This window comes from Lutjanus erythropterus, chromosome 17, assembly GCF_056507025.1.
Source record: "Lutjanus erythropterus isolate fLutEry1 chromosome 17, fLutEry1.hap2, whole genome shotgun sequence".
In the NCBI taxonomy this organism is placed as follows: domain Eukaryota; kingdom Metazoa; phylum Chordata; class Actinopteri; order Lutjaniformes; family Lutjanidae; genus Lutjanus; species Lutjanus erythropterus.
This window is the reverse complement of record NC_139333.1, coordinates 36,849,426-36,875,898: the sequence shown is the minus strand read 5'-3', so window position 1 is coordinate 36,875,898 and position 26,473 is coordinate 36,849,426. Positions and strand designations below refer to the sequence as shown.

Genomic DNA, 26,473 nt, shown 5'->3' with positions numbered 1-26,473 from the left:
TGCCCAAATGGCCTCTTCCTAAAGAGGTTGACGCCTGCTCTCTGTAATCAGTAATCTGTAATACTATGGCCTTCATAGCAGACAAACAGACTATCAGAGCGATGAAAGCCTGCATGATGCCTCAAGGTGTCAACCTCTTTGGGGAGAAGAATGGATTGGGCCAAAGGGCCACCCCTGTGCCATCCATCTTCCAGTGCATAAAGGTGTCACTCAATGATAAGGCATGAAGATCCCCCACACGCTTCACCAATGCCATTGCCAGAAGAAAAGTGACCTTCGCTGACAAGAATCTCAGCTTTGCCTGCTCCAGAGGCTCAAAGGGAGGGAAACGAAGGGCCTCTAGCACCAGAGGCAGGTCCCATGAGGGATCCCTGGCGATCTGCCGGTGGTTCTGCCGCTGGGCCCCCCAAAGAAAGTGGATCACCAGAGTGTGAGACCCCACAGTTTGGCCACTCACTTTACCATGTCTGGCTGAAATCGCAGCCACATAGACCTTCAAGGTGGAGGCGGAAAGCTTCCTATCCAGCAAGGACTTCAAGAAACACAGTATAACTGGAACAGAGGTGCTCTAAGGAAACTCTCATCTCCCAGGCAGGGACCATGGAGCCCCATCAAGAAGCCTGTACATCATTGGAAACCAGGGCCTCCCTGGCAAAATTGAGGCAACCAAAAGGAGTCTGTGGTTGCCCTGCTACACCCTGTCCACTATCACTGCTATCAGTGGAAATGGTGGAAAGGCATAGAGGAGGCAATCTGGCCATGGGTGTGCCAGGGCATCTTGTCCCAATGGATTTGTCTCCTCCATCAGTGAGAACCAAAGGGGGTAGCATGTCGGGGCCTGCGAGCTGAAAAGATCCACCTCTGCTCTCCCATACCTGCACCATATTTCCTCCACCACCACTAGGTGAAGTCTCCTTTCCCCTGAGGGAGGTTTCTGACGGGAGAGAAAGTCCCGTGCCAGGTGTGGCTTGCCCACAAGTGGGCAAGCCACACCTGGCAGCAAGTCAGTGTAAGAGTGTAGACAGAAGCCTGCCAAGCTCTCTAGTCATAAGGGCAAGCGCCTGCAGAGAGGCATCACTAAGGCGCTGGATGGAAGCATCTACATCAGAAGGGACTGGGACAGGGCTAGTACCAGGTGGGAAAGAGAGTTCCCAATACGGCCCATGTGTGCCCCCGTATCACAACACTTCACCAAGTAGGCATCCGTAACACAACACTGCAGCCCGGGAACTGCTTCATGGCTGGAATCTGGCCAAGCCTGTAACTGCTGGCATTCTGCATGGAAGCCAAGGCCCTACCATCTGACATGTGGTGTCAGATGGCCGGATTTGGGGTCCGGCCAACATTTATGCAGCTCCTCAGTGTATGGCTGGGAGGGCTGCACAGAAAAAACAGCCTGCGGCGGGACCCACCTAAATACTGCGTTAGTCTGGGCTCCTGCTGCTGGAGCCTCATCCAAGCCTAAGTGTGCCAGTGCCACACAGACCACCAGCTTAACAGTAACTGGGCCAGCCCTCTGAGCCCGCCTTGGACCCACTGCCTGACCGCTGAGAACAGGTGTCAGAAGCATGGGTGAAAGCCACCCCACCAGGTCTGTCCTCATAGAACTGGCTACAGGAAGCCCTGGTAGACAGAGCATCCTCATCCCATTCCAGGTGGGTTGGTGCTGAGCAGCCGGGAGGCAGCCTCTCTGCCCTGCTGAAGTTTAAGCAGTAAACCTTTAATCTCAGCACATTCTGAGGCTGCCAATCTACCTTCTTGGCTGTCCTCCTTGGGAGGGGGGCACCTTCAGGCGGAGAGTGACCTGGTCCACCCCACAACGTCAAAGCCACACCAGAGGCAGGTAGCTGCAGGCTGCTGGCCCTCTACCTCGGCCAATCAAGCCAGTTTAAAGTCCCGCAGCATGTAACTGCAGGTCATGCACTGACTATCAGACCCCCCCTCAGGTGGATGACACCGAGGCATATCAGACATTCGTAATGGCCATCGGATGCCAAAAGCGGGGCCAAGCAAGAATGGCCAGCATGCACCCCTAACGTGGCTCCTCACTCACAAATGCTTACTCAAGACCGAAAGCACTCTTTGTTAAGACAGCCTACCACAGCTGTTTCGAATTATCATATCAAAAACAAAAAGAAAATCAACTCCCGCTATAAATCTAAAAAATAAGGGGTAGTGACTCTTACTATATATCTACATATGGCATTAAGCAAACAAAAAATGCATTAGCTTCTCTCAAGCCTCTGCTCCGATTCCATACAGGACAGCGAAAACACCAGTCCGCTCGACAAGATTAGAGCTCCAGAGAATTGCCCTACTCCAGTAATCGCAACCCTTGGAGGACAGGACCGTAGCTCCAACCAGTTGGTTGCAGGGCTCCAAGCGAAATATGAGTAGGCTAACTGTTCCTCAATCCAACCTGCATGTGTGCATCACCTGCGAGAAGATAAAAGGGATGTTCTCTATGATGATGAGGGCTTATACTATGTCCGACATCATCCCAGGTCACAAGTGACATTGTTGACATTAAATTCTCAACCTGCGCAAGTGTGAGACTGAAATAGAACTGACCTTTAATCAGCATGAGGGTGAGTAGATAATGACTGAATTTTCATTTTGAGTGAATTATCCCTTTAACATAGACATAAAGCCTGCTGTATTAACAAGAACAAAGCAGTGATTCAGAGAAATAAAACATTATTTTCTGATTGGTTTATGTGTGTGTAAATCAGCACGATCTTGGTCAAACAGACCAAGCTCTTAATACATCCATGACCCAGACAGTGGTTAGAGATGGACACAGTGTTGTAACCTGGTCACTATGATTTTACTACACCCTGCACGCTGTTATTAACTTTGGGCAGGTGTGAAACCTTCTCAAAGGTTGATGCCTAAAAACGTACTTAACACAGAAAAAAGTGTATGGTTAGGGTTAGGGTAATACTTTGATAGTATAAGAATCATGTAAATATGATGATTAAGAGACTGATATTACATCATCTTTTTATACAACATCTTTTTTTCTAAGATTTCTAATACCAACACCAAAGAAAAGTAAGAAAACCTCTATTAGTTATGAATTATGATTGAGAAGAAAGTGCACCATATTTAACACAAACTGTGTCAATCAAGCACAAGGTCATCCATCAAAACAAGGAAATTATACTCATCTTGAATTCTTTCTCTTTATCATTATGTGCTTGTCTTGGTAATGTAGTTGCAGTTTGGTAGTACTGAAAGCCTGCATGATTTAGTGTTTGATGACATGACAAAACAATCTTGACTCACCTTCCTCCTTTAACTTTAGAATAGCAGCATGGAGTACGCAGGGCAGGAGATGGCGGGCCAAGTCTGCAGGCTTTTGCACTGCAAAATAGTGCAGAACCTGAAGTGTTGAAAAGACAGTCAAAACTCAGGTGTAGTTTCTCCCATTCATCTGCTTTCTCTTTGATTCTTGTGGCTCTATTATGTCAGCACAGACTAACATGACATGACATGGCACTCTCTCTTTTTAAGGTTTAATTGCAGAGGTAACAATCATTCACACTGACAAGGCTTTTACTTAACATACTAATGAACTTAGTTAAGTCATTGCTTTTTGATTTCAGCTGAAGGTGTATCACCCAGGTCAACCGAAAAGTACCTTTTCAGCCTCCTTGGTATCATCAAAAAGTCTCCTCTGACGGCGTGCAGGTGTAACTCTGGCTGTCTCCCAGGCCTCCACCCACATGTTGCCTGGGATCTTCATCCTGGCACTAAGCTCACCTTTCACCACTGTGTTACCCCTCTCGTCAACTACTTCTTCCTCCACGTAATCCCGCGGTGAGTACCAGCGCACAAAGTCTTCCAGAACACAGCCTGGGTTGGCTGCCTGTGGAAAGACGGGAAATTGTTTTATTTCAGTCTGTGTTCAAATTTAACTAATCTGAAATCTGCTGCCACTGCCAGGGACTTGGGCAGAGTGCAGCATATCATTTGCTCAGCCAAGAGAGTGATTGACTGCAATCTGCCATTCCTGCTACCTGTATGCCTCCAAGACCATGAGGTGTGCAGGTTTGTAGCCGACCCCTTCGATCCAGGACACAAACCTTTTGAGACACTCCACTCTGGCATGAGGCTGTGGTTGATCAGGACCATAACCTCATGCCACAAGAACAGTTTCTTCCCATCTGCTATTGTCCTCATTAACAAGGTCTGAGACCCCACAGAGCCCCCCCAAACATTACATTATTGTAACTTTTTTGACTCTATTTTGCACATTGCAATATCCTCCTATACTGTGAATTTGCATATTCCATGTCAAACCTTTTGCACTCCTACATAAACCTGCACAGCTCCTTCATCTACTTAAATAACAGTCACACTTGTAAATATTGCTTCTACTGTTTTGTACATTTTTGGTTTTTTCATGTGTTATTGTTTAGTCTCTATATTTATCTGTGTGTGATCATGGGATTGAGGACAATTTTATCAATAGCCATGTCATAACCCGTGTGGCAAAACCATTAGAAAGAGCTGGAAAAAGTAATCTGTGAAAAATACTGAGGCTGAAACCAGTTACTGGTATTATTTTGCAAAGAAAAAATTCTGAAGAGTGTTCCCAAAGCGCACTGTATACACCAAAGAAAAAAAATGAAAATCTATCCTGTATTTCATAATCCAAGCACCATTGTAAACAGTGTGTACAAACCAGGAAGAAAGGGGAAGAGAACTGGTATAACAGCTAAGCTAACCAAGCTTGGACCTCAGGATATTCCACTGTCGAGCCAACTTTTGGTTATTCTCCAGTTACAGGACACCAAAATATTCTGTTACAACATACTGGATCAAGCTATTGCAATTGAAGAGGGTGGCCACGTTCCATGCTGACAGAACATAAGACTCTGGTAACGCAAGAGGAGGTTGACTGTTTGTTTACATCAATGATGACTGATGATCAAACATAGTCAAAACTGAATGGACAAGGTTTCCTGGTTGTTTTAATGTTAAGATCATTAAGATCAATCATATTATCTGCTCAAAGAATTAACCAGTGCATTTTCTGTTGTTGTTTACATTCCTCCAGATGCCAATTCAAAAAAAGCACTACAGGAACTATATGAGGTCATCAGCAGTCACATGACAAAACAACTGGATAGTATTTATTTATTTATTTAATAGCTAGTGACTTCAATCAAACACACCTCAGAACTGTTTTACTTTCACTAGCATGTTGTCATACCATCAGTGTGAGTAACACACTGTGCCAGTGGGAAACCATGAGGGCCTTCTAGGCATTCATATCAGTATTTCAAATACTAAACTTAATATATAATATTTGTTTTATTTCATTTAAATATTAGGCTATTCTCTTCTAATTCTAATTTAAATCTTATGTTCTATCAACATTGCTACAGAAATGGAAGGGTTACTGTCATGAAAACAGCAAAACAGAGTTATCCAATCTGATTTTTTTGCTGTTGTCTCTAGGCAGAGAAAGGTTAGAGCTAGCTCACTCATTGGTTAGGACTTCATCACAGGGACAGAAGACCACAGCCTGTGCATTTGTTTAGTCTGTTAGAAAACGATTTTCAGACACTTGAATCTTTTTTTTTAAAGCTACTTCCAACAGTTCAGCACAGCAGACAGAGCTGTGTTGGTAGACAGAAATAATAGAACTGGATATCTGCTGCATGTAACTGTGTGTGGGCTACTGAAACAGAAATAAGAATGATAAAAAGAAACTCAAAATGATTCATATAGATGATTATAGCTCTTAATATCAAACACAAACTTAATTATAACTTACCCAAACCACAGTAACAGAGTAAATGGAAACTATCTACTGTTTAATACAAGTTTAAGTACAGAAAATTCTAGAAAAAAACATGACTTATTCTACTATAACTGTGTGGTGTTTGCTGCCCTTTACTGATTTTCTTGTATATGGCAACTTCACAAGACAAACACATCTCAAGTTACCTGCCGCTTATTCCAGCAAAATCTTGTTATGTTTTGCTGCATTTTTAGTGTGTGTGGCCAAGTTTTGGCCAAACTGAAGTCCTGGCTCTAATAGTCACAGTTTGCCACTGCCTTGTAGCATGTTTCCACAAACAGTCCTGTTTCCAGTCCTGCAGCTAAAAGCCCTCCCTCAGGTGGAGGTGGTGTTGCATATTGATGTTAATGCTGAGGTAAATAAAGTCAAAGTATGCAAGCTAAGGTGAGCATGAAGGACTAGAAAATTTACTGTTGCTTTACAACACCTCTCTTTCACTTCCATACTGACGTAATCATTAAGATTTTAACTTGGTAATATAGATGTTTAAAATAGGGATGGGACTTTAACGCGTTAATTATGATTAATTAATTAGTAATTAATTAATTACTTAATTGCTAATTAGTAATTTATTAATTTAAAAAATGTGTCAAAAAATTAACGCATTTTATCGCAGTTTGCACTCCAGACAACATGAAACGTTTGTCAGTGCAGGAGTTCCTGTTCTGCCGATCACACGGACTCCTAATTCACACCAAGTGTGGCTGTGCCGTGGCACTCAGAGAGATACGTACATTCTAGTCAATGCTGTAATGTATACCAGAAGTGGCTTGGCGCTCTGCTCCGCAGAGAATATGCAGCAAGTCTATTTTTGACGGATGGTGCATCAATTGCCACAGAGCAGGTCGAATGGGTAGGAAGTCAGGCACGGAAAACAGCGGAGAATCTGGTTGATTTTTAAAATAAAAGATCCTGTGCAGACTCGCGATCATAAAGACAGACAGAAAATAAACAATTTAAATATGTAGCCTGCTTATCCATGGTAGAAGCACAAAGAGCAAGGAAAGAGGACTTACTCAACAAAATGAGAGCAAGTAAACCTAATCAGACGGGCAAAACGTTGTGCTGCTGAAACGCTTCTGAGTTTAAATAAAGTTCTATGAAAGCTTGAATATAGCCACCATTATGATTTATAGTGCCATTGTCAGACTGATGCAAAATAAACAATATTTTGTTGTTTAAATGTATGCATCTGTCTATCATTTGATTCAGTCATAAACCAAAATCCATTTAAATTGAAAAATGTTGCTTCTTGTGGCAAATCTTGTTATTCCATTAAAATGCAATTAATTGAGATTAATTAATCACAAAGCCTGTAATTAATTAGATGAATTTTTTTAATCGAGTACCACCCCTAGTTTAAAATGATCTGGGCAGCCCTGACAATTGTAGAGGCAGTTCAGCAGGGTTCTGCAGGGTTCTGGATCTGTAAACCCCTCACATTACCAGATAATCTGTGTCGAACATTAGTGCCAACAGAGGTCTGGCCCACTTTTCTCCTCCGACTCTCGGGAGGGCAGAATCTGAGGAAAGTTGGCCCGAAAGTGCTGGAGTGGTGCCAGCATTGCCCACCGCTGCTAAGTCAGTAGCAGTTGTCTAATGTGAGGTGTGTTAGCTTCATCCTGTACTTTTGTTGGTGGTTTTTGAGGTGGAAAGTAAGTCTATGTCAGAGGCTCTTACTTGTGAAGTTGTGAAATGATTCTTGTGGCTCACATCAGTGTCTACAGGCTACAGTATGGAAAATAATACAGCTGACAGGCTGCTATGTTTCAGTCAGTAGGTTAGTTAGGTTTTGTTGCTTTAGAAACTTGTGGGTTTTCTTTTTGAATTGGCACATTAATTGTGCCTGCAAAGTTGAGCCTGTCGAGGCCCAAGGTTGACAAAATTCTGTCCGAATCCAACCCAAACCAGACATTCAACTCAACTCATTATCATATTTCAGCCCAAACCCAATTACAACCTGACATTTTTTTAACAAGCTTCCTCCTATGGAGTTTTCAGTGACAGGGACAATACATGCAGGGAATAGGATGTGGCAATGACTAAATTGGGGAGAAAATTCAAACATAAATAAATAGGGGGTCACGTGAGCTTAGGAGATGGTCGGTTTCACGGGAGCTCCGTTAACACCCAACATATACTTAACATTCTCACTAGAGACACGGTTCTTTTTTCTAATGTCAGAACAGTAGCATGACCTTACAACAGTTCTGGACAAAACAACAGGGGACAATGCCGTCGACTAAGAGCAAAAGCAACAAACCACAACAGCATGCCACCGACAATCCGGCTACACCGTTAGCTCAACATGGCTGCGACAACGATGAAGACGACAGCAAGATGGAACTAGATCCTGGGCTCGCCAAAGCGCTTGAACTGATGACCAGTAAACTGATGGCTGTTATCAACAATAAACTCGACCCTCTGGCAAAAACAGTCCTCTCACACACTAACGAACTGAAGAGCGTGAGGGATCAACTGGACGAGGTAGAAGCCAGAACGCTACAACTGGAAATTGCCAGCGAGCCCCAGACTGCTAAAATTTTAGCCCTTGAGAAGAAAGTCGAGTCACTGTCAGGCCAAATAGACAAGCTCGAGAACAGAGGATGACGAAAGAACTAGGGGTGTCACGGTTACTGGTGTAGCGGTAAACCCCGGAAAAAATGTTGACTACTGTTTTAATTTTAAAAATATATATTACCGCAGTGGATTACCGCACCGTGGTGTAGGCACCATGAGCCTTTCCAGCATCTCATCTGAGTCTGCTGAAGTAGGCGCACTTTGTAGCCTACAACCCCTAAGAAACTTCAGATGAGACGGTGAAATGAAGACATGGCATTATTGAGCGCTAGTTGAAGGCACAACAATGCCATACACTTCGTTTGTTTTAACCATTTTAGTTGACAGTCACTACCTGTGTATTACTATATAACAGGGGTCCTTAACAGGCGGACCGCGGACCCACACGCCATCCTATACAGACCCGGACCTATAACCAATAAATTATGCAGAGATTTTAAATTTTGACGGGACACTTCTATTTTAACTTGCACAACTTTTCTAGTCTTTCCGCCGCTGGTTTAGCTGATCAGGAAATGCACAGACCAACTGCAGAGAAGCTGTGTGTGGAGGAGACTGTTGTTAATGATGGAGTTTATTACAACAGTCGAAACTAACGTGATGGTTAATGACATCATCACCAACCAGATGCACTTATAAAATTTAACAACTGTATAAGGAGGCCTATATGTAAAGCAGGAGAGTCTGTGTTTCTCTGTGAGAAACTTTCAGACCTCACAACAGAGTGAACAGGTGAGAGAGGAGAGGAGGGCAGACTGATCACTAATCAATCACTGATACCGTCATCCTCTCGGACTAATTAACAACATAAAAATGCCAAAATTGGTGACAAACCAAACCTGGGTGTCCACACAAATAAAGTCTTTGTGTGAAACACTGCAGAGTGTAACATCGTGCTGTTTACAGACAGTCTGCTGTCTGTAGTTTGACAGAGAGGGTCGTGTCTAGAAAGGAACCCTAGACCTGCGAAAGATCGCGCGAGTTTGATTATTTTAGTAGAAATAATGAACATAAATCTCGCGAGAGTTGCACAAATAAAGAGTTACCTTCTAGACACAACTGAAAAAGGCGCAGCTCCAAAAATAGGAAATCATGTTGTGGTGTCGATGTTTTTAATGTGGCGGGCCGCCATAAATAAAACACTATTCACTATTCCACAGAGAGTCACTGAAACACTGATCACTGACCTGCTGTGATGGAAAACATACTCACATTCTTTACTTAGGTATTTTTACATTGTGGTATTAGTGTTTTTACTTAATTAAAATTTAAATATTTTGCATGTTATTGTAGGACTATCAATTCCTTCTGAACATATTCAAGGATTTATTTGTCACATGCTTGTAATACTTATGCAAGACGTAGTGAAATGCAGTTGATCGCTCAGCTTAAAGTGTGCAGGGATGTATGTGTGAATAAATGAGGTGTGTGTGGCGGGGGGATATATACATGGAATATGTGTAAGGATAAGGGAAGGGTGCATGATAGGGCTCGCATGAAGGAAGGGGGCCTGTCTTCAGATAGGCCTGTTCATTGTTGTTGCTGATCAGGCCTAACACCACTGTGTCATCAACAAACTTGACAATGGAGGTATTGCTGTTGTTTGCTGAACAGTCGTGTATTAAACACACTTTTTAAAAAATACCGCGCTAATACCGAAAACCATGATAATTTTGGTCTCAATAACCGTGAGGTTAAAATTTCATACCGTGACACCCCTAGAAAGAACATACGCATTTTTAACATTCCAGAGAGCACGGAAGGGGAAAATGCTTTGGGGGGGAACTTTCTCAATATGGATACCAAGGGAGGCTGTGTCAAGCTAGAAAGAGCTCACCGGTCTCTGGCACACCCGGTCATCATCCAGTTTCACGCATTTCCCGATAAGCAGAGTCATGGCTGCAGTAAGGAGCAAAGCTGCGAACGGGGACATAACCCTCGAGGGAAGGAAAATCTCCTTCTATCACGATCTGTCTGCTGCAGTGCTTCAGAGACGGAAGAAGTTTGATGAAGCTAAAGAACGCCTCAGGGGAATCAGAGTGGAATACTCCATGCTTTTCCCCGCAAAGCTACAGGTGTCATTCAATGGCACAAGCTAAACTTTTCTCTCCCCAGCAGAAGTCCTGTCTTTTGTGGCCACTGTTGCAAACCAGGACTGATTAAGGTGCGGCTGACAAGTGAATGTGGTCTGGTTTTAATTTTTATATTATAACTTACTCTGTGGGCTTTTTACCAAATATCACTATCATCACCCCATTTAACTCGAGCTGTTCTGTAAGATCCGTGTCTCACTATTCAACTTGGATTTAAATCCTTTGTTTATGTTATAATCTTTAGCTGGTGTTTCTGTGGGCCCCTGTCAACTGAGCTATGACACTTGCTTTAGTTGTTTGTGCACTGGTGATTGGAGTGATTTCCTCCCTCTCACTCATTTTCAGTTTGTTTGTTTCTTTTATGAGAAACATGCTGGCTGACGGGTGCCTCACAAAACAGCAATCCCCCTACAATGTGGGGAAGAACCCCCGTCTTATTTACTTTTCTCCTACTGTTTATTGTTATAGTTTAATGTTATGCTAGTATCTTATGCTCAGCATTGGCCTGAAACATTTGCCTTTTTGTTATTTTAACTCATTTGGTTATGTTAGTTGAACAGAATGATACAGCGATGCAAGATAGGGTGCTTGGTCTTATCTTCTGCCTCCCACTGGAGAGTGGTCCATGTCTGTTGATATGATGCGACAGTTAAATAAGATAAAACTTTGTTCATGGAATATAAGGGGTTTACGAGGGAAGCAGAGAAAGGTTTATGCTTTATTGAAAAGGGAACGAGTAGATGTGGCCTTACTACAAGAGTCACCTCGATGACAGTGAACATCTCAAGCTTAAACACAGTTGGGATGGCCAAATTTATTTTTCCTCTTTTACCTCTAGTAGTAGAGGGGTAGTCATATTGATCCATAGAAATCTTCCATTTCAACTGAAGACATGTGTTAAGGATAAATATGGAAGGTTTGTGATTGTCAAAGGCGTGAATGAAATTACTATCATGAATCTATATTGCCCACCAAATTACTGTCAGGATTTCTTTCCCATTTCACTGGTCCATGTCAGGTTTTGTGTATCTGGGCATACAGATCACTCCCATGTTTCATCAGACGTTTAAGGCCAACTTTAATCCTCTCTTAAATGGTATAAAGAAGGACCTAGACCGGTGGACTCCTCTGCCTTTATCACTGCTGGGAAGAGTCTCTCTCATTAAAATGAATGTCCTGCCAAGATTATTGTACCCTTTACAGATGATCCCAGTGTTTAGATCCAACAAGGTACATAAACTACTTAATGGTTGGTTAAGTGATTTCACATGGAACAAAAGAAAGCCTAGATTAAAATTATCAAAGTTACAGCTTTCTAGCTCAAAAGGAGGTTTGGATGTCCCCAATATCAGATGGTACCAACTAGCATCTCAGCTTAGATTCATAGTAGAATGGGTTAAGGAGCACCCTACCTCTGTTTGGCTGGACCTGGAAAAGTCACAAACCTCTGGCTCCCTACTGGGCCTTCTGTTCTGTAAAAATTTAAAATCAGCTAGGAGCCCTTGTAATAATAATCCTATAATCTGCAATACTCTCAAAGTGTGGTTTACAACAAGAGGGGAGGTCTGATTTAACCTCTTTATTGATCCCAATTCAAGGTAACCCTGGTTTCTTACCAGGTATGATGGACAGTGGTTATAGCACTTGGACATCCCAGGGGATAAAGAAAATGTGTGATTTATTTGACGGTGCTTCTCTGCTGTCTTTTGAACAACTCAAAAAAAAACAAACAAAAAAAAACAATCTCCCTAGACATAATTTCTTTCGATACCTTCAAGTCCGAGATTTCATAACCAGAAAAACTACTTTTAGTATCAATGCCACAACATCATCAATAGAGCAGTTACTTCTCCTTGGTCCAACCAAAAAATCTATAACTCGTTTTTACAATATCTTAAACCAGATTGATGTATCGAGTACACAGGATGTTGCAAAGTTATGGCAAAATGAACTTGGTGTAAATATTGATAAGGATGAATGGGCAGTGATATGGGATTATACAAGAAAGATTTCTGTGTGTAACCGTGCTAGGCTGTTGCAATTTAAAATCTTGCACCGTTTGCAAATCTCTCCCAACAAAAGACACAAAATGAAGCCTCAGGTCTCACCTTTGTGTCTAAAATGTAAAATCTCTGTGGGGATCTACACTCATTGCGTGTGGTCCTGTCCCAAAATTCAAGCATATTGGATGGATATTATACAAGACATGGGAAAAATATTTGGTATATCTTTGCGTGTGAACCCAGTTTCTTTGCTTCTCGGGCATCTGAGTCAAGTTCCAGTTGTTGGTACTAGTTCTCGCAGACTGTACAGTATCCTTGCATATGCTGCTAGAAAGAACATCTTTTTATCATGGATAAATGACAAACCTCCTTCTAAAGCAAACTGGCATAAGATAATCTTGGAATGTTTTCCTCTTGAATATTTGACATGCCTACTTCACTCATCTAAAGGTCAGTTTATAAAAATATGGACTCCATACCTCCACTTTTCCAACTCAACAGTGGCTTCGACACTTGCAAACGTTATGTTTGACTGACTGTGGACTCATCCCCATGCCCCCTTTTTTGCTTATGATATGGTAATTACAGTGCCTCCTTTGTCATCTGAACTTTTGCTAGACTTTGTTGGAGTCTGTTTTAACTATTTGTTTTTCTAAAGAGCATCTGTGTATTTCTCTAATCATTACTAATGTAGACTGTGTAGGCCAATGTTTCTGCTGAGCTGTTTGCTATTTGTTATTTGTGTGTTCACAAAACTTAATAAACATACCTGGAAAAAAAAAGAAAGAAAGAAAGAAAGAAAGAAAGAAAGAAAGAAAGAAAGAAAGAAAGAAAGAAAAAAAGAAAACCAACAAACAAACATAGTACAGCCCAAACCTGATGTGAGCCCCTGAAATATTTTAGGAATTCAGCCCAACCCGACCCAAACCCATCAGATCTCAAGTCCTATTATGAATAGGCTGCTTTATCTTCATAATTCATGTCATTCAGGATTCATGTCAATGTATATTTTCACACATACTTTAAAGCTACTACATGAGACCCCCTTGGATAAAAGCAGTATTTTTCACACTGTAATAACCTAAAACCCTAAATTTTGCAACAAAGCTTCATAACACAGTGTTAGTGTGAATACTGTAATGCCGAAGGTTGGCAAATTAAGCAAAGATAAGAGCAAAGCGTCAAAGCAGCCGAAGTTAACTGACTATCAAGTTCGTGGTGAAGCACAGAAAGCTAATGACATGGCGGAACAGGGGGGCAACGGAGTCAGAGAACTCGGCGATACCACGATGGATACTATACTGGCTGCTATAAACTCCATGAAAATGGAATTTTCGACAAGATTTGATGGGATTATGGCGGCGATAAATGCTAATAGGAAGGAGATAAGCGACTGCTCTGAATGAGTGTCACAAGATGAGCTACGCATATCCAGTGCCGAACATGAGGTAGCTAACCTGCAAGCTAAAGTAAACAGGCTGGAGTCAAAAAACAAAACTTTGGAAGAGAGGCTTCTGGACTTGGAAACCAGATCTCGTTTGAACAACCTGAGACTTGTGGGACTACCAGAGGGAGCTGAGGGCCAGGATACATGCTCTTTTTTGGGCAAATGGATTCCAGAACTACTGAATACTGCAATTCCACGAGCCCCAGTGGTAATTGAAAGGGCACACCGAATCGGACCGATGAGGGACAACAAGGCACCGCCGAGAACACTAATAATGAAGTTCCTCAACTACAGGGACAAGATGACAGTAATGGCTGCTGCACGGGCTAAAAAGGAGATCTGGTACAGCAAGTCTGGTTTTACTCAGACTTGGCTACGGGAATACATAGCTTTGACCAGATCCCGAGGGAGGCTGGAGACATCGAGTCCGAATGGACCATGTTCTCTGCCTCCATTGTGGATGCGGCCATTCGGAGCTGTGGCCGTAAGGTCTCCGGTGCCTGTCGCGGCGGCAATCCCCGAACCCGGTGGTGGACACCGGAGGTAAGGGATGCCGTCAGGCTGAAGAAGGAGTCTTATCGAGCTTGGCTGGCTCGTGGGACTCCTGAGGCAGCCAACGGGTACCGGCAGGCCAAGCGTGCTGCGGCCCGGGTGGTTGTGGAAGCAAAAACTCAGACATGGGAAAAGTTCGGGGAGGCCATGGAGGAGGACTACCGGTCGGCCTCGAGGAGATTCTGGCAAACCATCCGGCGCCTCAGGAGGGGGAAGCAGTACCCTGCCAACACTGTTTACAGTGGTGGTGGGGAGCTGTTGACTTCGACTGGGGATATTGTTGGACGGTGGAAGGAATACTTCGAGGACCTCCTCAATCCCACTGACACATCTTCCGTAGAGGAAGCAGAGGCTGGGGACCCAGAGGCTGACTCATTCATCACCCAAGCTGAAGTCACTGAGGTAGTTTGGAAGCTCCTCAGTGGCAAGGCACCGGGAGTGGATGAGATCCGCCCTGAGTACCTCAAGTCTTTGGATGTTGTAGGGCTGTCTTGGCTGACACGCCTCTGCAACATCGCGTGGCAGTTGGGGACAGTGCCTCTGGACTGGCAGACCGGGGTGGTGGTCCCTCTATTTAAAAAGGGGGACCGGAGGGTGTGCTCCAACTACAGGGGGATCACACTCCTCAGCCTCCCTGTTAAAGTCTATTCCAGGGTACTGGAGAGGAGAATTCGGCTGATAGTCGAACCTCGGATCCAGGAGGAACAATGCGGTTTTCGTCCTGGTCGTGGAACACTGGACCAGCTCTATACCCTCCGCAGGGTGCTTGAGGGCTCATGGGAGTTTGCCCAACCAGTCCACATGTGCTTTGTGGACTTGGAGAAGGCATTCGACCATGTCCCTCGTGGCATTCTGTGGGAGGTGCTTCAGGAGTATGGAGTTCGGGGCCCTCTGCTAAGGGCCGTACGGTCTCTGTATGATCGGAGCAGGAGCTTGGTTCGCATTGCCGGCAGTAAATCAGACCTGTTCCCGGTGCATGTTGGACTCAGGCAGGGCTGTCCTTTGTCACCGGTTCTGTTAATTATTTTTATGGACAGAATTTCTAGGCGCAGCCAGGGGCCAGAGGGAGTCCGATTCGGGGACCACAGGAGCTCATCTATGCTTTTTGCAGATGATGTTGTCCTGTTGGCTCCTTCGCACCAGGACCTTCAGCTTGTACTGGGGCGGTTTGCAGCAGAGTGTGAAGCGGCTGGGATGAGAATCAGCACCTCCAAGTCTGAGGCCATGGTTCTCGACCGGAAAAAGATGGCTTGTTCCCTCCGGGTCGGAGAAGAGTCCCTGCCTCAAGTGGAGGAGTTTAAGTATCTTGGGGTTTTGTTTACGAGTGAGGGGAGGATGGAACGCGAGATTGACAGACGGATTGGTGCGGCGGCAGCAGTAATGCGGTCGTTGCGCCGGTCTGTCGTGGGGAAGAAGGAGCTGAGCCGAAAGGCGAAGCTCTCGATTTTCCGGTCAATCTACGTTCCTACCCTCACCTATGGTCATGAACTCTGGGTCATGACCGAAAGAACAAGATCTCGGATACAAGCGGCTGAAATGAGTTTCCTCCGCAGGGTGGCGGGGCGCTCCCTTAGAGATAGGGTGAGGAGCTCTGTCACCCGGGAGGAGCTCGGAGTAGAGCCGCTGCTCCTCCACGTCGAGAGGAGTCAGCTGAGGTGGCTTGGGCATCTATATCGGATGCCTCCTGGGCACCTCCCTAGGGAGGTGTTCCGGGCATGCCCCACTGGGAGGAGGCCCCGGGGAAGACCCAGGACACGCTAGAGTGACTACGTCGCTCGGCTGGCCTGGGAACGCCTTGGGGTCCCTCCGGAACACCTGGAAGAAGTGTCCAGGGAGAGGGAAGTCTGGGTGTCCCTGCTCAGACTGCTGCCCCCGCAACCCAGCCCCGGATAAGCGGAAGATAATGAATGAATGAATGAATGAATGAGAGTAGTTTGACTGATCCTCACTAAGTGTGGAACTGTCAGCGATAACGGGAGTCAGGAGATTTTTTTGGGGGGGCTCCCACAACTGTGGGTACGGGGGAATTGTTCAAGTTCACAGTGTTGGATATGTTCTAACATCCAGGTGTGTTATGCTTCTCAACAAGTTTATTTCTTTATGGCAAGGTAATCTATTATTTTTTACTGGGAATGTCTCAAGAAGTAAATCTTAATTTTCTTTCTTGGAACTGTAGAGGTCTGCAGCAACTTAGAAAAGTCAAACAAGTCATGAATAAAATAAAGGATATAGTTGCCAAAATTGTATTTCTATAAGAAACTCATCTATTAGATGAGGATAATAAAAAGATTAGGAGGAGTTGGCAGGGTAGTGTATTTACAGCACCATTCTCATCCCAAGCTAGGGGAGTTATGACCCTTATTCATAAAACCATTTCAAGTAAAAAACATAATCAAAGATAAAAGGGGAAGATAGTTAATAGTCCAAGGTTCCCTCCTTTCAGAAAATTTAAATTTAGTAAACTTGTATGGCCCTAACACAGATGATTCTAAATTTTTTGTAGATTTGTTCTTTATGCTATCAACACTAGTGGGACAACATGTAATAGCCGGGGACTTTAATTGTACATTAAACCCCAACATGGATAGATCCACAGGAGCAGATCAATCACACAACAGGTGTAGAACAGTAATTAATCATTTCATTGAGGAATTAAGTCTGTTGGATATATGGAGAGAATTAAAACCAAATGCCAAAGCCTACTCCTGTTATTCTAATGTGTTCCAGACATACTCCAGAATTGATTATTTTTTAATTTCCTCAGAACTACGATCAAAATTTCAAAAAAAATTTTATGATAATATTGTGATTTCAGATCATGCACCATGTTGTTTAGTGTATATGGATAAAAAAATTGACAAAAGACCCGCCTAGATGGCACTTTCAGCATAAATGGTTACAAGATGCAGAATTTGTAAAATATATAGAAAAACAGATAGATGAGTTTTGTGAAATTAATATTACACAAACATCTGCAGGAATAAAGTGGGAAGCATTTAAAGCCTTTCTCAGTGGACATATTATTAGCTATACTGGGTCAACATCAAAAAAGGCTTGTGAAGAATGATTGCAACTGGAAGAGAAAATAAGGATTCTCAAAGAAAAAGTTAATGAGAAAAGTAACCCACAATTGGAAAATGATTTACTAATTTTGAGAGCTGAATATGACAAATTATCTGCCTCTAGGGCAGCTTCTAGTCTTTTAAGACTAAGACAAACATTCTATGAGCAAGGTGATAAATCAGGTAAATTATTAGCATGGCAGATTAAACAATTAGAAATTAAAACAGCAATCACAACGATTTTATCCAATGGGCAAGTTATTGTGGATCCTCGAGAAATTAATGAAGCTTTCAGGGACTATTATGAGTGATTATATGATGCAAATAATGAAACGGATCCACCAAACCTGAATAGATTTTTAGATGAACTTCCTATACCCAATATCCCAGATGAAATAAAGAAAGATCTAGAGCTAGAAATTACCAAAGACGAAATAGGACATGCCATCGATAATATGAAGTCAGGGAAAAGGGCTGGACCAGATGGTCTTCCAATTGATCTGTATAAAAAATTTAAAGATAAATTGTTAACACCACTTTTGGAAATGTTTTTAGAGGCATTTGACAATGACAGTCTCCCAACCTCTATCAATAGTGCCTTAATTATTCTACTTCCAAAACCAGGTAAACTCTCTAACAAATGTGAAAACATGAGACCCATAAGTTTGTTAAACTCTGATCTTAAGATAATATGTAAACTTTTAGCGAAACACTTACAGAAAGTATTGCCAAATATTATTGATAGAGACCAAAATGGATTTATAATGGGAAGACAAGGTTTTCATAACGTGAGAAGGGTATTTAATATTCATTCATTCATTTTCTGTAACCGCTTATTCCGTAAGGGTCACGGGCTGCTGGAGTCTATCCCAGCTGTCATTGGGCGAGAGGCGGGGTTCACCCTGGACAAGTTGCCAGTTCATCGCAGGGCTGACACATAGACAGACAACCACTCACACTCACATTCACACCTACGGGCAATTTAGAGTCACCAATTAACCTAGCATGCATGTCTTTGGACTGTGGGAGGAACCCGGAGAACCCGGAGAGAACCCACGCAGACACGGGGAGAACATGCAAACTCCGCACAGAAAGGCCCTGACCCAGCCGGGGAGCTGGGGGATCAAACTCAGGACCTTCTTGCTGTGAGGCGGCAGTGCTAACCACTGCACCAATGTGCCGCCCGTATTTAATATTATTCATGCAAATAAAGAAATGCCTGATGCAGCACTTCTATCATTAGATGCCGAAAAGGCCTTTGATAGGGTCAAATGGCCTTATCTCTTCAGGGTTTTGGAAAAATTTGGGTGTGGGAATAATTTCATAAAATGGGTTCAGGTGATATATAAACATTCTACAGCTGAAATTCTAACAAATACAAATGTTTCAAAACCAATAAAAATCAGTAAAGGATGTTGGCAAGGTTGCCCTCTGTCGCCCCTACTGTTTACACTGGCAATAGAACCTCTCGCAATAGCAGTGCGCTCACATTCTCAGTTTAGTGGAATAACAGTGGGGCCAACAGAGCAGAACAGAATAGCTTTGTATGCTGATGATGTAATTTTAATGATGTCAAAATTAAATAAATCAATTCCAGCCTTGTCACAGCTAATAGATGCATTTGGTGAAGTTTCAGGATATAAAGTAAATAATACTAAGTCCTCTATACTACTGCTTAATGCAAATGAAAGAAAGAACCCAATCTCTGAATTAATTCAATTTAATGTTGTAGAACAATTTAAATATCTGGGAGTACAGATTTTGCCTAGGCTAGAGCATGTTCTTAGTGCTAACTATGAATCTTTAGTGTTAGAAGTGAATGAGTCTGATAAATGGATGTCACTACCAATATCTATAATTGGGAGAATTAATATTTTAAAAATTAACATTCTACCTAAATTACTTTACTTATTTCAAAGCATTCCTTTGCCACCACCTTCAGACTTGTTTTCAAAAATTAAAAAAATATGCTTAGGATTTATATGGAACAATAAGAGGGCACAACTTCGTTTGTCTCTACTGTATTTACCATTTGACCGAGGAGGTTTAAAATGTCCAAATTTGTTGTGGTACTACTGGGCTGCACAGCTGAGGTCTGTTATGTTCTATTTTTCAAAAAATGATTCTCCTCACTGGACTGAAATAGAATCTTATGGTCTAAAATTACCTCTTCCTTTATATATACATTCAGACACAAAAAAAAGATTACGGAAACAAGCTAAAAATCCAATTGTAAAACATGTGGTAAAGATAGGGTATGATATAAAAAAATACTTAAAAGAAACACACTCCATATCACAATATAGTCCAATATGGGGTAATCACTTCTTTGTACCCGGAAGAGCAGATGCAACATTTAAATTATGGCACTGTAAGGGACTTAGAATGATCCAGGATTTATATATGGTAAACTCAGATATAATGATGTCCTTTGATGAACTGAGGTCTAAATTTAAGCCCAGTAGGGAACATTTCTTCAAATACCTCCAGCTTAGAAGCTTTGTTAAAGCAAATCAAAACAATGCACTCACCAGACCTCTACAATCTTTGTTGGAAGAAATGATGACAAAGGACAGTTTGAGAAAGGGTATCATATCAGAGTTTTATAGTTTGCTGACATCTGGCTCATCTGAAAGCTCACAATTTAAGTTATTTGCCTGGAAAGAGGACTTGCGGAATGAAATTTCAGATGAAGATTGGAAGATAGCCTGTGCTGATGCCCAGTCTAAATGTATTAATACAAGCCTAAAACTTATATAATATAAATGGTTAATGCGGACATACGTGACTCCAGTGGAATTAAATCGATACAGCGAAAACATACCAGACATATGTACAAAATGTATGGAACATAGAGGGACATTGTTTCATTGTATTTGGCAATGCACCAAGATACAAAAGTTCTGGGAGGAGGTAAGAGCCATAATTGAGAAAATAATTTCAAAACAGATTTCACTGGATCCTAAGCTTTTTTTGTTGGGCTTATATCCAGAGATACATAATTATAGCAAAAATGAACGGGCATTTATAGACCTCAGCTTACTGCATGCCAAAAAATGTATTGCACAGTTATGGAAAAATATTCACAGACCAAACACTGCTCAATGGATGAGACAGATGCTATCAAACCTTCTATTAGAAAGGATAACTTACATATTGAAGGCGAAACAGCACATATTTGAGAATACATGGAGACCTTTCATCAATTATGTCAAGAACTTTGATTTAACAAATGATCAAGATGACTGATTGCTGTAGGAGGTGCAGTTCCTAAACTTTTACAAGTTTTATTTTATTTATTTTTTCTGAAGAATGTGTTACATTTTGTATCTACTACAATTTAAAATCCACTTAGTATAGATTACCCTCTGTTAATATAGGAGAAGCAAATTGTTGTTGAGTTTGTGTTCATTTGTCTGTTTTTGTTTGTTGTTTGTTTTTGTTGTTTTTTAGAGCTATAACAGTTATTGGATAGGCTGTTAACTGCTGAACTCATGGTTAATGTTTCTTTTTTTTATGATTGATTGAGCAGTCTGAGTACTGTCCTTCTTTAAAACAGGTCAAGGTTCTGAATCTGAGTGATTGATGGCTGCTTGGGCCCTATGTGATGGTGGTTTGGATGTACCTTAGCTGTGAACAGGGGGGGCAGCTGAGGGCGCTATTTTGGACCTTGGAAAACTGTTAATTTTTCAGTATTTTCTGACAAGTAGTGGACGGATCAGCTGATTAGGGATCAGGAAGATGATCAATAGGATTATTGGACAATCTTTGGTCTTAAATTGCAGCCCTTTGTATCTATTCATTTATTTTTTATATATTTCTTGTTTTATGGGTTGATGAAACAAGTTGACAGCATACATTGAATGTAAATGGCTGTATTTCATACTGTTAAAATGTTAATAAAAATATTGTGGAAAAAAAAAATAAAATGATCAAAATTAAAAACTCTTCTTTCGTTCGCTAACGACTAACTTTGCCTGTGAAAATCAAAATACAGGCTTTTTTCCTCTGATTTCAAGGATTATCTTCTCGCCGATGGTCTAATTTGCCGATTTACAGAAATATACCGGGATTAAATTAAAACTGTTTGTTAACCAGTTAAAACTCCGTGTAGTAACTCTGGAGCCCCTGGTGAAGTCAGATGGCCCAATTGTTTTTTTTCTTCTAATAATCAGTTTTTAGGCACAAGTCTATATTCAGTGCATCTTTCTTTTCCCACTATTACCTTACTTGTGGATCTTATCTGCAATGCACTTAGCACCCTTTTCAGAGGTAAAGAAATTTCTTCACAAAATTGGCTGTTGCAAAAGGCACAACATCACTAAATCCAGTGGAATACATAATCAACCTCTTAACACTCTCTGCTCACATTATTTGGGCAATCTTACCTTAAATGCATATGCAATTAGAAGAGAGACACTGCAAAAACACATGCACATACAACACGCAAACTGCGACTCCATCCTGGTGTTAATGTTTGATAACTACAGCACGTGTATGTCAGCCTGTCTCACCTTAAAGGACTCCATGTCAGAGAGCAGACAGGCACTCTGCATCCGGGCACGGAGGTGGGTACCTTCAGCTGATGTGCCCAGTTTGGCCAGTACTTCTGACTGCTCCTCTAACAGATCCTCTGTCATAGGAGCAGGTTCCTGAAAAACAAATGCACACACAGCAGCATCAATGTACTTCCATCACTTATGTTACTTGCACAGGGGTTTGTGGTAGCACTGGATTTCAAGCACAGCAACAACCAAATATGGCCATTGAAAAACACCAACTACTTTTATAATGTGGTATCAAGGAAAAAAACACACCATCAACCAACACCATTCTTCACCTAACATCTACCTATTTGACACATTATACAAATATTTAATACTTACTGCATAAGCATTTAAATTTTTTCAAGTCTCTCTTGAAACTTTACTGACATGCCCATATGAATTGGAAATAATTGAAAAGTGTATTGGTTGCTGTAACTGTTCCTCAAGTCTGCACTCACTGTAAAGAGAGCCCTTACTAAAGCAATTTAAATGAACAGGGACTAAATACACAGTCGTTCTAGGTAAAAATTCATTCTTAGCTTTAGCTTAAGTTAATACAAAACAAGTTGGTGCCTTCCAAAGTTTACGTTTTAGTGCAAAATCTTTTGCGCTTCCACATACAATATTTCTATGCCAGGTAGCAGCAGGGGGGTAGTAACAGAAAAAGGCTGAAACTTTGGAGGAAAACCAATTTTTTTTGTCTAACTAAGACTGCTGAAAAGTCATAACAGATACACCTGAAATTCAAAATATATTTTTACACAGACAGAGGACTATATAAGTAATAATATCCGAAATCTCAGTGCAGAGTTGCAGTGAAAGACAGGACAGAAGAACACTGTGTTTTACTCTGCAGCGCATCTCTGTGAAGAGTGAATGATTTAAAAGCTGTTGCACCACTTAAAATGAAAACCTGACCATGACATCAGGCATTTTCACTGGTGTAACTATGCTGCTGTAAAAGAAACAGATAATAAGAGTGTGATATTTATTGAAACTTTGGTGATATCTGCTGTCTTAACTTTTACACACACAGAAAGCTCCTCTCAGCTCACCGAATGTATTATACTGTACACTGTATAATTATATATATATATGTATATATATATATATATGTATATATATATATATATATGTGTAATTATACAGTATATATACATATATATATATACATATGCTGCTGTAAAATGTATATATATATATATAAATTTACATATATATACAGTAGTGAGTAGCATTTGGAATATTACATTTTAATACATATTACATTTTATTTTTTATAATAATTATAGACATTTTTGAGTGAATGAGAGAGATCCTGACCTGTGTGACAGGAACGTAGAGAGGCTCTGTAGAGTTAAGTAGAGTCATGTTGTTATGGGGGTGCAGTCGACCCTCTGCTTTACTTTTACCGCCATCCTTTTCTCCCTCACTAAGTGGAGCCTCGATCTCACCCTGGTCACTCAGGCACTCAAAGAACTCATCCTCACTGTCGCTCCATGAGTCCCAGGATTTTCCTGGAGACACCTCCCTTGTTGTAGTCGTTGCTGTCGCTGTTGAAGACGGTGGTATGGGCCGGACATTGTGGCAGCCACCAGACACCTTGCGCTCTCTCTCTTTGCTTCCCTCCAGCACCTTGCGTGCTTCATCTCTGGCTCTCTTCCTCTCAATACAACAGTTCAGCATCTATGCAGGAACAGAGGCCTTTGTCAGACATGGAATACTTAATATTGCTGTCTTCATCTCTCTGAGCTATTATTCAGCACTTAGTGTTCTTTACACCTTAATCAAGACAACCGTTGCAGAAAGAGCAAATGGGAGTGGTGCCACTGCTAAACAGCAGCCGTGAGCTAAAATATTTTATGATATGAGGGACGAAGAGTGTTTTTTCACAGACTGGATCACTGGCAATTCCTGCAGTTGAAGACTTAATTTATGATCAAGGCTTCTCTTGTAATAAATCCATTAATACATTTTCTCATCAGTTCATCATTTTAAGAGATAGTGAATTCTACTAGGTATTCATATTTGCAGTGCAGTTTTAACTAATATTAAGTCTTCTAACACATTTGGATATAGCAATTGACCACAGTCATTAATGGAAAAACTTTGGTTTGGATAACAATAGACTGACTGCACCTGACTCTATGACAGGTCTAGACCTCGTAAACTGTGTTCATATCTCAAAGAAAATTCAAAATACAAGAAAACCGGTGAATGAAACACATTCTCCTAAATCTCTTCTACACACAGAACAAATCTGTCCATACAAGTGGTTTTTGCATGAGGCCCACTGTGACCCAAACTGTTTTCTAAAATAACTGCACATCATGTTTAAGATCTTGCCCATGGCACCACCTAGTCATTTCTGTCATTATGAATGTAATTTGGTCTACTGTCGGCCAATTTTAACCTTAAGCTTTACATTTATTACATTTGGATAACTAACTATTGTATTAAATAAATCATTTGAAATGCTATAAAAGGAGAGGTCACATGACCTGCAAGCACAATGGTTGGGAGACTCTAGGGCTATGCAGTGATATCCCCAATTCTGCAAATTATTTGACTTCTGAGACTAACAGCAGTAGTTTATTTGACCATACGGACAATATAAGATGTCAAGCAACACAAAACTGTTTGCATCCCCGACCAAAGCACCAGCGGCAAAGCATAAACAACAGGATGCTAACATCCCTGCAGCTGCCAATCTTAGCATAGAAGAAGCTATGTCTTTAGCCTTAGCCAAACAGCAGGACCACCTGGAGGCGGTTGTCACTCATGCTATTAACAGTGCAGTTCAGAGCATGAACGACTCTGTCAAAAAGCTGCAGGAGGACTTAGACACCCACATGGACACTGTTTGGGATTTGGTGTCTAAAGTTGACAGAATACAAGCTGAGACAAGAACCATGAAAAGCCAAGTGCTTGACGACGCCTTGGGGCACGAAAAAGTTCAGCACGACCTTGCCTTGTTAGAGGACTATAACAGGAGAAACAATGCAAGGATCAGTGCCATCGGCGCTAACAGAGAGGGTAACAATGCAATTCCATGCTTCCCAAATGAGTACCCTCACTTGGCACCAGTTATCTAAACAGAAAGAGCACTTCGGCTCTACAGCCCACACTTGAAGAAAAACATCCTGCAGATTATGATCCTATGCCTGGAGACCGCAATGCTATACTGAATAGTACCTGTGAGGCGGCAAAAAATGCCTCCATCCAGAATGCTGGCAGGACCCTGAGTATTTATGTATTTCTAAGGCAAGGCAAGGCAAGGCAATTTTATTTATCTAGCACCATTCATACACAAAGCAATTCAAGGTGCTTTACAGAACTTGAAAATGCATTCAAATAAAAACATTAAAAGAACATTCTTTTTTTTTTTTAAATCATTAAAAAGCTAAAAGCAGGACAATAAATAGTTTAAAACATTACAGAAAATGCATTTAAAGAACAAACATAAAACAAAAGCAACAGCAGACAAATATAAAACAATAGCTACAGTTTCAGCTGACCTCAGGTGTTCTGGAAGTTTGTTCCACAGGTGAGGAGCAGAGAAACTAAAGGCTGCTTCACCTTGTTTGGTTCTGATCCTTGGAACACTGAGTAAACCTGTTCCAGATGATCTGAGGGGTCTTGGTGCTTCATAACATACAAGCAAATCAGAGATACATTTAGGCCTGAGACTATTTAGTGCTTTATAGACAAGTAACCAGATTAGTCTATCAGTCTATCAGTCTATCCTTTGACACACAGGAAGCCAGCGCAGTGATTTAAGCACTGGTGTAATGTGCACCACTCTCTTGGTGTTGGTGACTCTGGCAGCAGTGTTCTGGACGAGCTGCAGCTGTCTGATTGATTTTTTACTCAGACCTGTGAAGACACCGTTACAATAGTCCAGCCTGCTGAAAATGAAAGCATGAACAAGTTTTTCTGTATCTTCTCCAGACAGAAATCCTTTAATTCTTGCTATGTTTTTAAGGTGGTAGTAGGCTGATTTAGTAATGTCTTTACGTGACTGTTGAAATTTAGTGTTGAGTCTGAGTCCAGAATGACATCAAAATTTCTGGCTTGATTTTTAGGTTTTAGTGTCATGGATTCAAGGTGAGCAATCACTTTTGATATTTTGTGGCCAAAAAGAACTATCTCAGTTTTGTCTGTGTTTAGTTGTAGGAGATTCTGGCACATCCACATATTGATTTCATCAGTGCACTTATTTAACAGATGTAGTGGACTGTAGTCATCTGGTGACAATGTTATATAAAGTTGTGTGTCATGTGCATAAGTATGGTAGGAGATGTTGTGATATTCCATAATCTGAGCAAGAGGGAGCATATAGATGTTGAACAGAAGAGGCCCAAGAATGGACCC

At 41.6% G+C, this 26,473-nt stretch overlaps 1 protein-coding gene across 4 annotated transcripts in view; it reads right to left on the bottom strand.

The window, feature by feature from the left end:
• Positions 1–26,473, bottom strand: part of rab3gap1 (RAB3 GTPase activating protein subunit 1) — a 120,177-nt gene that overhangs the window by 42,427 nt on the left and 51,277 nt on the right. For all 4 annotated transcript variants that reach the window (XM_084740050.1, XM_084740049.1, XM_084740051.1 and 1 more), the window contains 4 exons: positions 23,423–23,785; positions 22,067–22,204; positions 3,644–3,871; positions 3,289–3,385 (listed from right to left, as the gene is read on the bottom strand). In XM_084740050.1, the coding sequence (XP_084596176.1) occupies positions 3,289–3,385; positions 3,644–3,871; positions 22,067–22,204; positions 23,423–23,785 (826 nt within the window). The remainder of the gene's footprint in view (positions 1–3,288; positions 3,386–3,643; positions 3,872–22,066; positions 22,205–23,422; positions 23,786–26,473) is intronic.